The following is a 15,931-nucleotide window of genomic DNA, read 5'->3' as shown; positions in this document are numbered from 1 at the left end:
TTCTTTAGAAACGGTGGTCACCACAGAAAAACCATCATCTCACCTAACACAAGTGAAAACAGTTACCTCTGGGGAGAGGGAAAGAAGAGTGACAAAAACCCAACGCGACAAAACTCTGAGACTGTTTGAAAGCGGACCGCACCACTCTTGGTGCATCCCGCAAGAGTCCGGGCCCCGCCTAAGCCATGTGGGTCTCGGCGTCTTGCTGGGGCCCTGGGCGCGGGTCCCCCGCTGCAGGTCGCCTCCCCACACGCCACCAAGTCCCTCAGTGCAGCTCAGGCGTGGGGAGGGGCACTAAGGACTCTTCCAGAGACCGTGTTGAGTCCTGTGCGCCTCTCCTGCCTGGGAGGGGGCCTCCTTCCTCACCCATTTCTTGCTGCCAGTGTCGACCGTGGGAGCTGGTCTTATTGTTGTTGTTCAGGGCTGAGTCGCACCTGGCTCTTTTTGACCCCATGGACTGTGGCTCCCGCTGTCCGTGTGCTCCTCCAGGCAAGAGTGCTGGCTGGGATGCCACGTCCTTCTCCAGGGGGTCTCTCCAGCCCAGGTGCCTGCACTGCAGGCGGACTCTTCAGCACTGAGCCCCCAGGAAAGCCCATCCACAGAGGCTGTCCCTCCAGCTCAGTCAGTCGCTCAAGCGGGTCCGACTCTCTGCGACCCCATGAATCGCAGCACGCCAGGCCTCCCTGTCCATCACCAACTCCCGGAGTTCACTCAGACTCACGTCCATCGAGTCCATGATGCCATCCAGCCATCTCATCCTGGGTCGTCCCCTTCTCCTCCTGCCCCCAGTCCCTCCCAGCATCAGTGTCTTTTCCAATGAGTCAACTCTTCGCATCAGGTGGCCAAAGTACTGGAGCTTCAGCTTTAGCATCATTCCTTCCAAAGAAATCCCAGGGCTGATCTCCTTCAGAATGGACTGGTTGGATCTCCTTGCAGTCCAAGGGACTCTCAAGAGTCTTCTCCAACACCACAGATCAAAAGCATCAATTCTTCGGCACTCAGCCTTCTTCACAGTCCAACTCTCACATCCATACATGACCACAGGAAAAACCATAGCCTTGACTAGATGGACCTTGGTCGGCAAAGTAACGTCTCTGCTTTTGAATATACTATCTAGGTTGGTCATAACTTTTCTTCCAAGGAGTAAGCGTCTTTTAATTTCATGGCTGCAGTCACCATCTGCAGTGATTTTGGAGCCCCCAAAAATAAAGTCTGACACTGTTTCTGCTGTTTCCCCATCTATTTCCCATGAAGTGATGAGACCGGATACCATGATCTTTGTTTTCTGAATGTTGAGCTTTAAGCCAACTTTTTCACTCTCCTCTTTCACTTTCATCAAGAGGCTTTTTAGTTCCTCTTCACTTTCTGCCATAAGTGTGGTGTCATCTGCATATCTGAGATTATTGCTATTTCTCCCGGCAATCTTGACTCCAGCTTGTGTTTCCTCCAGCCCAGCGTTTCTCATGATGTACTCTGCATAGAAGTTAAATAAGCAGGGTGACAACATACAGCCTTGACGTACTCCTTTTCTTATTTGGAACCAGTCTGTTGTTCCATGTCCAGTTCTAACTGTTGCTTCCTGACCTGCATACAGATTTCTCAAGAGGCAGGTTAGGTGGTCTGGTATTCCCATCTCTTTCCGAATTTTCCACAGTTTATTGTGATCCACACAGTCAAAGGCTTTGGCATAGTCAATAAAGCGCGGGCGGCTGCGAGCCGGCTCACTAAGCGCGGCTGAGAGGAGCTACCCCACGTCCGAGGGCGGGGCAGCGGCCTAGAGTGCCAAGCTGCGACGGCGCAGGAACGGCCGAGAGGAGCTACCCTGCGTCCGAGGTCAGTGGCGGCCGGGAGGAGACACCCCGTGTCCGAGGTCAGGGCGGCGGCTAAGAATACTAATCATTAAAGATACCACACTGTTTATTGTGTTGCTCAAACTGTTCCAGCTCCGGCCGTGGGGCGTGCTCTCCATTGCTTCTGAGCCCCCTGACATGCCCATCCTTCTGTTCTTCGAGCACTACCTGGCACCACAGGATGGTCCAGGCCCATCTTGTACTCTCCCTACCCCAGCCTTAGAATCAGCCATTAGTCCAAGGAATCTCAGTTTGTTTGACAGAATGGTTTAGAAACCACTCCTGGGCCCAGTGGTTTTCGTCCCAAACCCATAAACCCAATCTAACCATGAGAAATACACCAGACAAATACAAACTGAGGGGTATTCTATAAGAGACTGACCAGTACTGCTCCAAGGGCTTCCTAAGTGGCTCTGGTGGTCAAGAACCCGCCTGCCAGCGCAGGAGACAGAGGAGATGCAGGTGTGACCCCTGGTCGGGAAGACCCCCCCGGAAGAGGGCACGGCAATCCACTCTGGCACTCTTGCCTGGAGAGTCCCGCGGACAGAGGGGCCTGGGGAGCCACAGCCCATAGAGCTGCAGAGTCAGACACGGCTGAGCGACTCAGCACACACGCACGCACCACTCAGAGCTGTCAGAGAGCTGGATTCAACGGGATATGATGCCCTGGATGGGGTCCCGGGACAGAAGAAGAAGAAAACTAGTAAAACCCAAATAAAATGTGGGCTTTGGTTCGCAACTATGTACCACTGCTGATTCCTCAGTTGGCACAAAGGCAGAAGACACAGCAGGTCAGCACCGGGAGCCCAGTGCACTGGCCCCACTAGGGACACTGCAGCCTCAGGAGCGCTCCAGACCATCGTTGCTCCCTTCCCGCGAACCCAGAACTACTCTAAAGCAAAACGGTTATTTTCAAAATCAGTATGAAAAGCATACAAACAGTACAGGTATAGCTTTGAGAAAAATAAAACCAAAAAGTAAATCTGCAATATGTGTATTAAGAACTGACATCAACCAAGCAATTTCGTTTTTGAGCATCTTCATATGTGTGTTGTTTTAAAAGAACAAAAACAATCAACAGCCAGTAGGCAGTTTAGTCGACTGACACTGTAATTCCTATTCACCATGGAGGAGACAGCTGACGGGATTTAAGCTCACACTATCCGGACAGGAACCGAATCCAAGCCCGTCCACTCTGCTCAGGCGCGCCTTTGCTCCAGCACCAGACTGCCATGCTTCTGCGGCTCACCACTCAGCAAACAGTGATAGCTACCCCGACAGTCTGGAGCCGCAGGCAATGGAACTTCTTAAGACCTCACACAGAAAGGGTTTGACACTTCTGCCACGGTAAAAATAGGCCAACCTAACCCTGAGACAAGAACAGAAACAGTGAACACACTGCGTATTTCCTAAGACCAGAAAGTCTAAAGCCACTCTTTGAAGACCGCTCCAGATCACACAGACTGGAGGCTCTGTCACATCAGATTGTCGTTTTTCATGTGACAGTCTTGCTTCCCTCTCCACCACCCGACCACGTATTCACTCTCTCCTCCTCTGAACCACAGAAATGAGCTTAGACACACACAATCAAATATCCTACCAATTAACAGGCAACACAATTTTCAATATTCCAACAACTTTCACCACAAACTCCCCCCTCTCAAAAATTAATAAAAACAAAGCAAAGACCAGAGACAGAAACAGCACCACCTTGGTCACCGCACCTCCTGAGGTTTTATGATGTGAAATCCCACTAGGAAGGAGTTAAAAAGCTCAAGGTAAAGAAAGTTAAAATATAAACAAAGACATCCAAGCACTCCAAAAGGAATGTGTAGAATTAGATTAGCGGTGGTAGTATTTGCCCAAGTATATAGAGAATATACTTTTTTTAAAATTCCTGAATTATACCCTTTATAATGGTTAACTTTATGTTATTATGAACTGATATCTCCACTTTTAAACAAAGAAATGGGGTGGGGGGGGCACCAGGTCTCTATGCAGAGTGAATCACAGCCAAGAAAGAAAGGTGAGTTATTCTGACAGTTCTCGGGTGCAAAACGAACTTCCTATAAACACAGAAGATAGCATAGAGAAATAAAAATAAGATGGAGGAGAAAACATAGAAGTCTTTGCCTTGCAAAGACTGATAGCAAAAAACCATATTTAAGGTGTCTTTCCAAGAGCTGACCCGGTGAGAAACCGGCAGCCAGCCCATCTCTCTACACAAGCGGAGGAACAGGAGGCAGGAAGGTCCTGATGCAGGAGGAGCCGGGAGGGGAGGGAGGGGAGTGGGGAGCGGGGAGGGGAGGGGACGGGGAGAAACAGCGGGGAGGCTCTAATGGGTCTGAAGAAACAACCCAAGTGGTATTCGGGGAAGCTCAGTCCCAAGATCTGAATGCTTGTGCTCCCCCAAATCCTTCGCTGACACCCAGCCCCGACGACCGTGAAGGCATGGACAGGCAGCCTTCAGGAGGCCCTGAGGGTGGAGGGGAGCCCGCATGAGTAGGACTAGCGCTCTCACAGAAGAGACCCTAGAGGCCCCCTCCCCCCTCCCCAGTGACGCCCCGGGGAGACGACTCTGAAAGAAAGCAGGCCCTCACCAGGTGCTTAACCTCCAATCACCAGGACCTTGCACCTGCCAGTCCTCAGAATTATGAGAAACAAATTCCTGTTGTTGATAAGCCACTCAGTTCATTGTGTTTTATTATAACAGCCTGAACAGACTAAGACCTTCAGTATTCTGGAACCCAAGATTACAGTGTTTTGTGGGTAAGATGATACAAGTGTCAAAACTTAGAAAATTAAATGATTTATTTGCAAAACAGAAATAGGTACAGAGAGGTAGGAAACAAATGCATGGACGCCAAAGGGGGAGAGCGGGAGAGGTGAGCTGGGAGACCGGGATTGACGCATGCGCACTCTGGACGCTCTATATGAGACAGACAACTAACGAGAACCTGCTGTAGAGCTCGGGGACCCCTCCGCAGTGCTCTGCGGTGACCTAACTGGGAAGCTCAGAAACAGAAAAAGAGCAGACCTATCTACGCATATAGCTGATCCACTCTGCTGCACAGCAGAAACCTACATCGCCCGACAGAGCAATAACATTTAAAAAATTTAAATACACAAATGACCCGTCAATTCCACTCCTGGGTATATACCAAGAAAACTGAAAACATGTTTATGTAAAAACTTACACAGAATGGTCCCAAACAATAAAACTCTGGACAATGTAGAACTTGTAAACAAAAATTTCGCCATTAATCATAACAGTAAGAATGTGGAAACGACCCAAATGTTCTTCAACTAACGAATGGATACACACAGTGTGGTCTAACCATACAGTGGGATATTATTTGGCAATCATAAGGAACAAAGCACTGATACATGCTACAACACAGCTAACCTGTGCTAACTGAAGGCGGCCAGCCACAGAAGGCCTCACGCTGCCTAATTCCACTACATGAAACGCCCATGAGGCTGGAAAGCAGATCAGTAGTGGCCAAAGGCTCGTGGGCGAGGACAACCAGAACTTCATTTTTAATTAAATGATACAAAGCACAGAAAACAGAAGCACAAAACCCCACTCTGAGACCTATCTCACCTACTTTAGCTTTGTCAGGGAGTCACAGAAAGCGCCATTTCTCAATCTTTTTGTCCTCTGCCCTCTTTTGACAAACAAGAAAAATCTAAAGCCCTTTTCAAGGTATTTTAAATTTCTAATACACAATTCATTACTTACTGCTATTAGAAAAGCAAAGTAATCAATAGTAATGCTAGAGGTAAAAATTGCCGGGACCCAGCGTGAGGAACCCTGCCCGTGGCAAAGGTCATGAGGAAGGAGGCTCGGCATTACGCAAAGGCGGGATCGAGCCTCAGGACACCCCTTGGTCCCGAGCATCTACCCCCGAAACCAGAGTCTGCCTGCTTTACTGCGTCATGCTCTCACCTACACGTCTGACTTTACAGGGGCTGCCCCCCACCTCTCTCAGAGAAGGAGTTAACTTGCAGCTCCAAGTTAACAAAAATTCCTCGGCGTGACAAGAGTGTTTCAACTTACAAACTCCTCTGAAGGTTCTCTAGCCTGCCTGAGCAGGTTCGTCTGGCCACATGTGATTGTTTACAGCCTCCCAACCGTGAGAGGCACGAGATGCTGTAAACTTCCTAAATACATTTAGACTCTTTTGAGAAGTTAGAAAATTAGCAGAGTATAGTGGGTTGATTAGAAATTATATTGGTGAAGGGTTTTTCATTTGTTGAGCCAATATTTGCTGCTAAATCTCCATATTCCCTGCCCTTATAATGAATATAACTAGCATATGGGAGAAATAAGTATTAACCTTTTACATTAATCACATTAAACGTTAGGCTAAGTAAATTCCTTTTCTTGATTATAACCCCCTGCACCCTCACCCTATGGGAATGCAACTTTATCTGGTACCTTCGGAGGGTGGCGCCTGGTTTAAGAAAAAATCACCCCTGGAAAAAATAAGTTTTCTGGTTGACTTACCATTATCAGAAAGGGCCATAAAATGCCAGCAGGCCTCATGGCCAGAAGATGATGTAAAACCCCTAAGACCTTTGTATACTTTTATATGAAGCACCTGATTTTGATAAAGGTCAGGTTGGCTGATCCCGCGTGACTCCATATTCATCCCTATGTATAACAAAAAGTATATAAGCAAACCTGGAAATAAAGAAAACGGATCAGTTTCTGGAAAGACTGATTCCCCCGTGTCGTTCTTTCCCCTTCTGGCTGAATTCCCATCTGGAGTGTGGATACTCTCCAAGCCTGCTAATTTTGCCTGGGCTTCTAAGATCTGACCAGGGAGGCCTGTGTCTCCTCTCCTTCGGGAGAACGGAAAGACGCCTGCGGCCTACGGAGGCGGTGCACATCCCTTGTCTTGGAGTTTGATTGGTAGTCCACGTAAACCAAGTTATTCAGCCTCTTTTTCTCCTCTAATATTTCCTACTACACTATCCTTTTCTAATCTCTCTTTATATCTGTCATTAAATAAGTTCCTTCCTAGGACGCCTCCTCCGTCTCCCCTTCAAATTACCCTGGATCCACCGGGGTTGGACCCTGGCAAAAAATGTACATTAACTTTTTGGTTCTGAAATTTCAAAATGAAAACTACACAGTGTGGAGTCAAGGGAGAATAGAACTTACTTGAAAAGTGAACAGTAATTCAAGCATCTCCACGGGATGGCTGGTTTTGTTTTGGTGGGGGCAGGGGAGGATAAGCAGTTTATATAATAAAGTTAAGGTTCATACTGAAGCAAAATTCAAAAACGTCTCCTGCAGGGTCTCAATCTTTTTCACACCATGACATTTATGGCTAAAAATGCAAAGGTCACGCCCTCTCATGGTTTGTATTACAATAGTGAATTTGTTTCCTAAATATAATATCACATTATAACGATAAACATATTTTATCCAGCTCTACATGGCCTACCCTTCACCCATGAAGAAACACCGTAATCTCCTCATGGGAGGAGGTACTCTACCAGGAAACTTTACCTCTGGGTTAGGAAAAGACAGAGGTAACTGACAGGTATGAGTCCAGAGTCTGAAGTGTTCCCGAATGGAGACTTGACTGACTCCATCCTTTCCTACTAGAACCACAGCATCTCCTCTGATCTAACTTTATCTAATCCTTTTATTTCCTCTGCTGAACTTGAATCACTTGGACTTCCCTGGTGGCTCAGACGGTAAAGCGTCTGTCTACAATGCGGGAGACCTGGGTTCGATCCCTGGGTTGGGAAGAATTCCCTGGAGAAGGAAATGGCAACCCACTCCAGTACTCTTGCCTACAAAATCCCCCGGACAGAGGAGCCTGGTGTCCATGGGGTCACAAAGAGTTGGACACGACTGAGCAACTTCACTTTCACTTTCAAACTTGAATCTCAAGGGTGAACTGAATGAATCAATCCTGCTGGATTAAAAATCAGAAAAACCTATAAAGTGAAATGCTCTAAAATTAAAGTCTCCACAATTACAGCATCTAATCTGACCGTGTTTCCATCCAGAAGCTATAAGCCACTAGATAAAACAAAAGCATGTGTTTTCTTCCTGGGTAAGTCTACCATAAACGCCCCTGCAGGGTCAGAGCTCTGGGCACTTATCCCCCCAGCCCTGCTCAGAACCTGACTGAGTGTGGTTCTGTTTCGCAATCGGCCACCTCTGTGTAGAGACACTCTGACTCTGATAACCAACCACACCACCTGTAGAAAGAATTTTACAATGCAGCCAGGTCCCTCACCAGCAGGTGTCGTGCCTCCCTCTCCCCACGCAGGGCTCCAGGCCAGGGCCGAGAGCGCACCGAGGTTGTTCAATGTGACGTGGGATCACAGGCCCATTTCCCTGGATGCAAATTTTAAGCATGAGAAACTACAGGGAAAGGTACTACGTGTACAGGAGAACACGTGTTTTCCTAAAACAAGGATGAGTGAGCCCAAATGATGCGGCTGTCTCTGTTACAAGTCCTTGGTTGAGCAAGTGAAAAGGAAAAACCACTTCACCAGACAGTGTGACTAAGAGAATACATAAGAGGGTGTTACGAGTGACAGGCCAAACGAGTATAAATACAGAGTATTCATTCTGTGGTTTAAAAAAGCATTTTTACTTCAAAATGAAAAATGTCAGCTTATTAGCATAATACCGTAAGTCTAAAAGTTTATGTACTTAAGTGCTAATCAGTAACACACATATGGAATAATTTTCTTTCTTAACTAAAAAAAAAAGAATTTTAAAAAATCTGAATTCTCTTGAAAGAAAGAAAATGGGAAAAGAGAAACAGACAACTCACTTAAACCTTCACATCTTTCTGTATCCTAAGTTTCCCCTAAAGAGCACACATTTTTAATGCTTTTCAAACGAAAACAAAAGAAAGCAGGAACCATGAGGGAAAAAACCTGATACTGTGGACGTCATCAAAATGGTAAACTACCGATTACTTCAAAGTGAAAGTGAAAGTCGCTCAGTTGTGTCCGACTCTTTGCGACCCCACTGACTGCACCATCCATGGGATTCTCCAGGCCAGAATGCCAGAGAGGGTAGCCTTTCCCTTCTCCAGGGGATCTTCCCGACCCAGGAATCGAACCGGGGTCTCCTGCATGGCAGGCAGACTCTCTAAAGGCACAAGCAAAGAACAGTTAAGCCCCAGATTGGGAAAAAAAAGTCTGCAATACGTGGCAAAAGACAAATCCAAATCCCTAGAGAACGCCTACAGTCACTATTTTTTTAAAAACTGTTTTTAAATGAGCAAAAGAATTGAACAGACACTTCACAACAGCAGGTATATAAAAGGCACGTATGTTAACAAGTGCTCACCATCATTAGTCATCTGGGAAAGGCGCCCTAAACCCATCACAGGATGCCACCAGCCAGCAGCTGCTATGATGAAGCAGACAGTACCAAAAGCTGGAGAAGAGTGTAAAGCGCACAACTGCTTTGGAAAGCTGGCAGTGCCTTCGAGGTCAATCCTACGCCTATCCTATAAGCGATTCCACTCCTCAATATTTACGCAAAAGAAATGAAAATGTGGGACTTCCCTGGCAGTCCAGTGGTTAAGAGCTTCCACCGCAGGGGACATGGGTTTCAGGGAACTAAGACCCCACATGACCGGGCCAAAAAAAAGAAGAAAATGTACGTCCACAGTCCTTACAAGAATGAGTGCTCCCTGCCCCAGATGCAGATCAGGAGGAAAATGGCGAAACCGCGGCAGATCTGTACACGGGGACACTACTCAGGAACAGAAAGGGACAGACCACTGATACACGCCTTTCCAAGTGCTGAATTTTAAATGGTTATGCTGGGAAAGAAGCTGGATGCAAAATGTACATACTGTTTAATCTCATTTATATGTTATTTTAGAAAAGACAGAACTAATCTGGAGTTATACCAGAAAATCAGTGTTGCTGGCAGGGGAGTGCAGGCCACCTCCAGGAGCTAAGAGAGCAAAGCCCTCAGCAAGAGACAGCCAGTCGGCGAGAAAACCAGGACGTCAGTCCTACAAACACAACAACTGAACTGTGCCACAACCAAAAGGGTTTACAAGAGCACCCTGAGCTCCGGAGGAGAACCACAGCCCAGCACAGATGGCAGCCCCGTGAGCTTGGGCAGAGGCTGCAGCCAAGCCACGCCTGGACCCCTCACCCACAGAGACTCTGAGACAACAACGGTTATCGTGTTAAGCTACTCAATTTGCAGTAACTTATTATATGGTAAATAGAAAACTAATATAAATTTCACACACAAAAAAGCTTTAGAACTTAATGATGTTTTAGTTAAAAAGGATAGAAACTATAGAAGAATCTTAAAGACATTATGCCAAGTGAAACAACCCAGTCACAAAAAGACAAAAACTGCATGACTCCAGCTGTGTGAAGTATCTAAGGCAGATAAAGCTATAGAAACAGAAGCAGAATGGTAGTTGCCATGGGCTAAGGGGATGGAGGAAATAGGGAGTTATTTAATGGATACGAAGTTTTAGTTTTAAAAGATGAAAAGTTCGAGGTTTACTGGACGATGATGCAAATATATTTAAGACTACTGAACTTATTTAAAAATGACTAAGATGGTAAATTGGGTTTTTTTTAATCACAATCTAAAAAAATATAGAAATCAACATAGTCTTCCCATTTGGTCAATAACGCAAGTCGTTTTTAAACAGAATAAGTGAATTTAAGAGAAAACACACCACCATAATCACCATAAGAATGAAGACTCAATCAGCTCTCACTGACCACGCGGCCTGCGTGAGCCTCTGTGAAGAACAAATACACCAGCATGGTGGCCCGAAGCACTGCACCTTAGACAGCAACTCCCCGGAGTGACCGTGACCCCTCTGCACCTCTGGGCTTCTGAAAAGGAAGAAACGGGCAGGCGCTTCCCAGGGAAGGCAACTGGAGGGCTGACCTTAGTACTGCTATGACCCACGGTTCAAAACTTAAAACACGCAAGAAAAAGAAAGTGAGAAGCCTGACTTCCCAGCTGTAGACGTCTGGTTGATGGAACCTGATCAAGTGTCTCCAATCCTCACTTTCCCCAGCAACAGGATGGAAGCGATTACCGCACCAAGTTCACCTGGCGCAGTGATACGCTCGCCACTCCAGCTCTGCCAGCAGCAGCACGGCAACTTCAGAGGCGCAGCACAGGCTTCCACAACCCACCATCGGAGGGACAACCCAAGGCTGGAGCTGAGGTGACTGGGATAGCTCAGAACCAAGGAAATAACTTCTACTTCATCTATGCACTTAGCTTAAATTGTTCTTTTGATAGTCACTTACATCTGCTTTATTAAGTTATCAACAACACAACACACCAAGCGTATTTAAAAGCTCTCATCTGCCTGCAAAAATCAGTTAAAAATAAAGTCAGAGGCGTTCCCAGGTGACCCAGTGGTTAAGAATCAGCCTGCCAATGCAGGGGACACGGGTTCGATCCGTGTTCCGAGAAGATCCCACATGCCTAGGGGCAACTAAGCCTGTGCACCCAGAGCCGAAGCTCTGCAACAAGAGGAGCCACCGAATCCAAAGCCCGGGCCCGGCGACGAGGAGCAGCCCCTACTCGTGACAACCAGAGAAAGCCCGAGCACAGCAACGAGCCCGGAGCACTCAGAAACAGAAATTAGTTTTAAAAATATTCTTAAATCTAAATACAAGACAAAATCATAGTTCATTTTTCATCTAAGAGTACATTAGCCAGTAAGCTACAGGACAGAATGGCACAAGAACACCTTGGGAGAAAAAATGCTCATCATCTCTCAAACGGCCTTCCTGCCTTGGCAAGCAAGACAGTCTCAGGAAAACTTGAAGAGTCTTAATAGCCCTCCAGAACCAAATCCAGTACTCTTCCGTCCAAATCTTCCTCTGCCTTTTAGCCAACGGGATACTGCCCTCCTCCTCTTCTGTGTCCCCGGGCTTCCCTACCCTCGGGTACTCCGCGATCACTACCAAATGTCAGATGCTCCCGAATCTTTATCTCCAGCCTAACTCCAGACCGGATCGCCAATTGACCACCAATCTGCTTGGCCACCGTAAGCACTGTGGATTTAACCGACCCAAACCCACGCTCAGCATCTCCTCCTCCCATTCTTCCCATCGTGGTGGGCGTCACCTGCTAGTGAGTCACCCACGAGAAAGACAAGGAAATGATCGATGCATTCCTTCATATTATATGCTAAGGACCGACACAACACACCAGTGCCCTCGTGGAGACTGCAAATGTAAGTGGAGGAGACAGACAATAATCTAAACAAGAAAATAACTAAGTAGGGAATTTCCTGGTGGTCCAGCGGTCAGGACTCCATGCTCTCCCTGCCAAGGGCCCAGTTCAACCCCTGGTCGGGGAACTAAGATCCCAGAAGCCAAGCGGTATGGCAAAAGAAAATAAAGAAAAAAAGTAAGTAAAATGGAGTCGTGCTGCGAATAGTGAGCCGTGCCAAGGAGTGCGCGGGCAAGAGAGGGCACAACGACACCCAGAGCAGCCGACCCGGACGCACCTGGGCGCACCCGAGTGAGTGCAAGACAGGAAGGTGAGCGGAAAAGTCGAGCTGTGGCGCTTCCAGAACACTGCGAGAGCCTCTGCAGAGGAGTGGCGGGCTGAAGCCCTCCCGAGGCCACCCGCCCCGGCAGTCCCCCTCTAACTCTGCTCCCGGCTCCTGTCGCCGAGGCTACGCTCCGGACACGCTGCCCCTCCACCTCGCCCCTTCCCAACCTGCAGCATCGCCACTCCCAGGCCTGCCTCACAGCCAGACTCACTCACGCAGAGCACTCAGCACACGCGTAGTGTCATCCGAGGTCCAGACTTCAAGCTGCCCCCGAGGGCAGAGCACGCGCCACTCAGCTGGTTCTCAGCGGACCTGTAAGACCGTGCCTTCGCATCTTAGCAGGCTAATCCTGTTTATCCCAGGCCACAAAGCCGACATCTAAACTCCCCAGCACTTCTGTACTGATCGTGTATTTGTTAATAAAGTTCTGCTTTCTTATCATCCTTCACTTACATTCCAGGTCATACAAATCCTACAATTTATTTAACTTCTCATTTTTCAATTTCTAGCTTTCTTTTTATAGAATTCTAGTCTGAGATAGTTTATAGCCCTACATGGAAAGCTATGCACTGACTTATTTTTCAACATTATGAAACACGCTTAAGAAGGTGTAATTTTTTTTAAAAATGTAAACTTTAAGTCACTGCAGTTGAGCTTTTACTCACTATGAAATGCTTAAGGCATCATGTGGCTCTCCTCTGCCTTCTCCTCCCTCCTCCTCGCTGGCGATGCCCACACATGTCTTTCTTCACTATGCACGGTGGACAGTGCGCTTAGAAAACACTGCCAAGCCAGGTGACCGAGCCAGGACACAGTGAAGTGACCACCCCACTGTCGTGTCAGGACAGCACAGGGCGGCCAGACGCGTCTGCAACATGAGGTTGCATCCTTGGATGACTCGGAGAAACTGGCTCTCAAGAGAGGGTCCTCCCCCCACATACAATCCCACACGATCTGGAATTTTTAGCATTTAGTATGTCTGTACTCTTAGAGTACCTAGGAAACAGAACAACGGGTCACATTTCCCACCTTGACAAGTCTTGCTGCCGGTCTGTGAAAGAGGGTCATCCTAAATAAAACTATGAGATTTAAGGACGCTGTTCCAATTTCTAATGGAACTAGTCACTTAACTAGTACAATGTATATACTGAGCTAATTATTCTGATCAATGCCTCAGTCATGTTCTACAAAGAAAGTCTAGAAATTTAACTCATGCAAAGAATCAAAGAACCAACTGCCCCTTCACATATCAATTTAAATGGTGTATCACAAATGTTCTGCTCTCACACTTTTAAAAAACATTTAGAAAAACAAGAACTCCTTATCAAATGGTTAATATGCAAACTCTGAATATGCTGCTTAAGGAAAAAGTAAAAAAAAAAAACAAAACCAAAACCCAGCAACAATACATAATCTTTAATACAAAACTGCCTGCCTCTACAAATCTTTTCATTTTTTAGAGAAAGAGGTACAGCAAATGTGACCCGAGTACGTATTGCAGGGCAGGGATGCTGCAGGTTAAGCAGGGGCAACTCCAGCCTAGGCTGATGCTGTGGACGAGGCACTGAGGGTCCGTCACTGGAAGAAGAGGGTCGCGGGCGGGCGCGGTCCAGCCGGCCTCTCCGGAGGGACCCCGCACGCTTCCGAGCCGCCGGCCGCCCGCCCGAGAGCGTGACAGGCGCGTCAGCCCAGGGCGGTGCCGCGGGAGAGGGCGGAGGCCGGAAGGAAGGGGACGGGCTCGGACAAAGCCAGCCGCGCCGGCCGCCCCCGCCCTGCGCGCCCCGGCCCCCTCCCGGGGCGGTTCCCGGGACCCCAGCTGGCCCCCCGCGGCGGGGCCGGGCCCGAGATGCTGGCCGGGCGGGGCCGGGGCGAGGCGGGCGGGCGGAGGGCGCCCGGACCCGCAGGGGCCGCGGCGGGAGGGGGCCGGGGCCTGCGGGGGCAGCAGCCGCCCTGGGGGCCGGCCGGGGCCGGGGGGGGGGGAAGCGGACGCGCCTGCCCGAGGACCGCGGCCGGCGGAGGGCACACGCGCGCGGCCGGGGGGCCCGGGCCGGCCGCCGACTCACCGAGCTGCTCCCACGGGGCCGCGCGCTCGCGCTGTCAGCACCGGGAGGGCGCGGGCGCGTGCGCGGAGCCGGGGCCGCCGGGGGCCGCCGCCTCAGCCGCCTCGGGCGCGGCGCCGCGGTCACGAGCGAGGGGCGCTGGCGCCGCGGTCACGAGCGAGGGGCGCTGGCGCGGCCGCCCCGCAGCATCCTCAGCCGCCCCCGCGCGCTGTCTCCCGCGGCTGCTCCTCGCAGCTGCAGCTCCGCGCCCGGCCGGCTCCGGGTCTGCCGCTCGCGCCGCCGAAAATGGCGTCCCCGCGTCCCTCCCCCGGCTCGGCGCTCCCGCCCCATCATGCCGCGCGCCGCCGTGACGTCACCTGCCCCGCCGCCGGGGGGCGGGGCGGCCGCCGCGGGCAGCTCGGGGGGCGGGGAGGGCCCTCCTGGGGCGGCCCCGCGGGGGCACGGGGCAGAGGGGCGCCCGAGGGAGGCGCTGGCCGAGTCCGGCCGGTCAGCACCACGCCTGGGCCTTTCCCTCCTGGGCGCGGCCGGCTCGCGCTCTCACGCAGCAGGAATAATGTTTATTCTTATGCTTTATGTGCTCATTTAAATCTTTCCAGAACCCTCGAGGCGGGGTGGGCTGGGGGAGCTTTCGCCAGCCACAGCAAAGGAAAGGGTCCAGAGGCGCTGGGATAAGCCAGGAGGCCGCCGGCCAGGAAAATCCAGTCTTCGGTGGAGACCTGGCTCCCAAGCCCCCGTGCCCTGCCCATGGTCTCATTCCCTCGCCCCTGGGCCATCGGGTCTTAGAGGGCCCGAGCTCAAAGGCACTGTCCAGGCTCTCCCCGCGGCCTCCAAGTCCTCGCAGGAACCGCACCCCAGGCTCATGAGCGGGGTGGGCTGCTTACTTAACCCCTGCTTCCTGCCAAAAGCAGAGATGCCACCTCTGCTGTCGGACCCCACCCGGCAGCCATCGCCAGGGCACACCCCTGGCCGCGCGGTGCCACGACCTCCAGCCCAGCCCGAAGGGCAGTACTTCCAGGTCAGACCACGCTGCTGGGCCCCGTCCTGCTGCATCGCGGCTCTGCGGGCCTGACTCAGCAGCCAGCCCTGAGGACGTGCTGATTCAGTGGGCAAGGCTCAGCTTTCCTTGCCTGCCACCAGCTTGAGAGAACCGCATCCTCCCCCCCCCCCCCACCCCCGTGCCTGCACAGGTCCCAAGTGGCATGATTAACCAGGAGGGCTTTCGGTGCCAGCCCCACACCGCCCCCCCCAGCCCCCCTACACACTTGCTTTTGAACTGCTGAGCTTTTCAGATGTTACCACCCCAGCACCAGCAGCCATTTTAACCCTGCAATTACTGAGTCACCCAGGAGGAAGTAAATGCTGCTAGATTTTCACAGGGAGGTCCAGCTCCTTTGCTTTCATTTATAAATGCGAAGTTGAGCTAAAAGAGGGGACGCTCCCAAGGTGACACAGCAATCACTGGGCAGAG

General features: G+C 50.3%; 2 protein-coding genes across 5 annotated transcripts in view; one reads left to right on the top strand and one right to left on the bottom strand.

Annotated features, from left to right (window-relative positions):
* Window positions 1-14,566, bottom strand: part of KLC1 (kinesin light chain 1) — a 66,004-nt gene extending 51,438 nt beyond the window's left edge. For all 4 annotated transcript variants that reach the window (XR_008201227.1, XR_008201228.1, XM_052659684.1 and 1 more), the window contains exon 1: window positions 14,467-14,566. The gene's annotated coding sequence lies outside the window, so the exon portion shown is untranslated. The remainder of the gene's footprint in view (window positions 1-14,466) is intronic.
* On the top strand, window positions 12,230-15,532 carry LOC128066518 (collagen alpha-1(I) chain-like). The gene is made up of 4 exons (XM_052659552.1): window positions 12,230-12,255; window positions 12,577-12,717; window positions 14,032-14,949; window positions 15,247-15,532. Exons 1-4 carry the CDS (start codon window positions 12,230-12,232, stop codon window positions 15,530-15,532), a joined length of 1,371 nt encoding a protein of 456 aa, XP_052515512.1.
* Window positions 15,533-15,931: the final 399 nt, after the last annotated feature.

Source organism: Budorcas taxicolor, chromosome 21 (genome assembly GCF_023091745.1).
Source record: "Budorcas taxicolor isolate Tak-1 chromosome 21, Takin1.1, whole genome shotgun sequence".
In the NCBI taxonomy this organism is placed as follows: Eukaryota; Metazoa; Chordata; class Mammalia; order Artiodactyla; family Bovidae; genus Budorcas; species Budorcas taxicolor.
Note: the sequence above shows the minus strand (reverse complement) of the source record. Positions and strands in the feature narration are given on the sequence as shown.

Excerpts from the sequence above, each read along its gene's own strand:
- LOC128066518 (XM_052659552.1), top strand. The coding sequence starts at position 12,230 with ATGGCAAAAGAAAATAAAGAAAAAAA. Across the intron at positions 12,718-14,031 it reads AGCTGGTTCTCAGCGGACCT|GGACCCCGCACGCTTCCGAG; the intron begins GTAAGACCGTGC and ends GCCTCTCCGGAG. Across the intron at positions 14,950-15,246 it reads GCGCTGGCCGAGTCCGGCCG|AGGGCCCGAGCTCAAAGGCA; the intron begins GTCAGCACCACG and ends ATCGGGTCTTAG.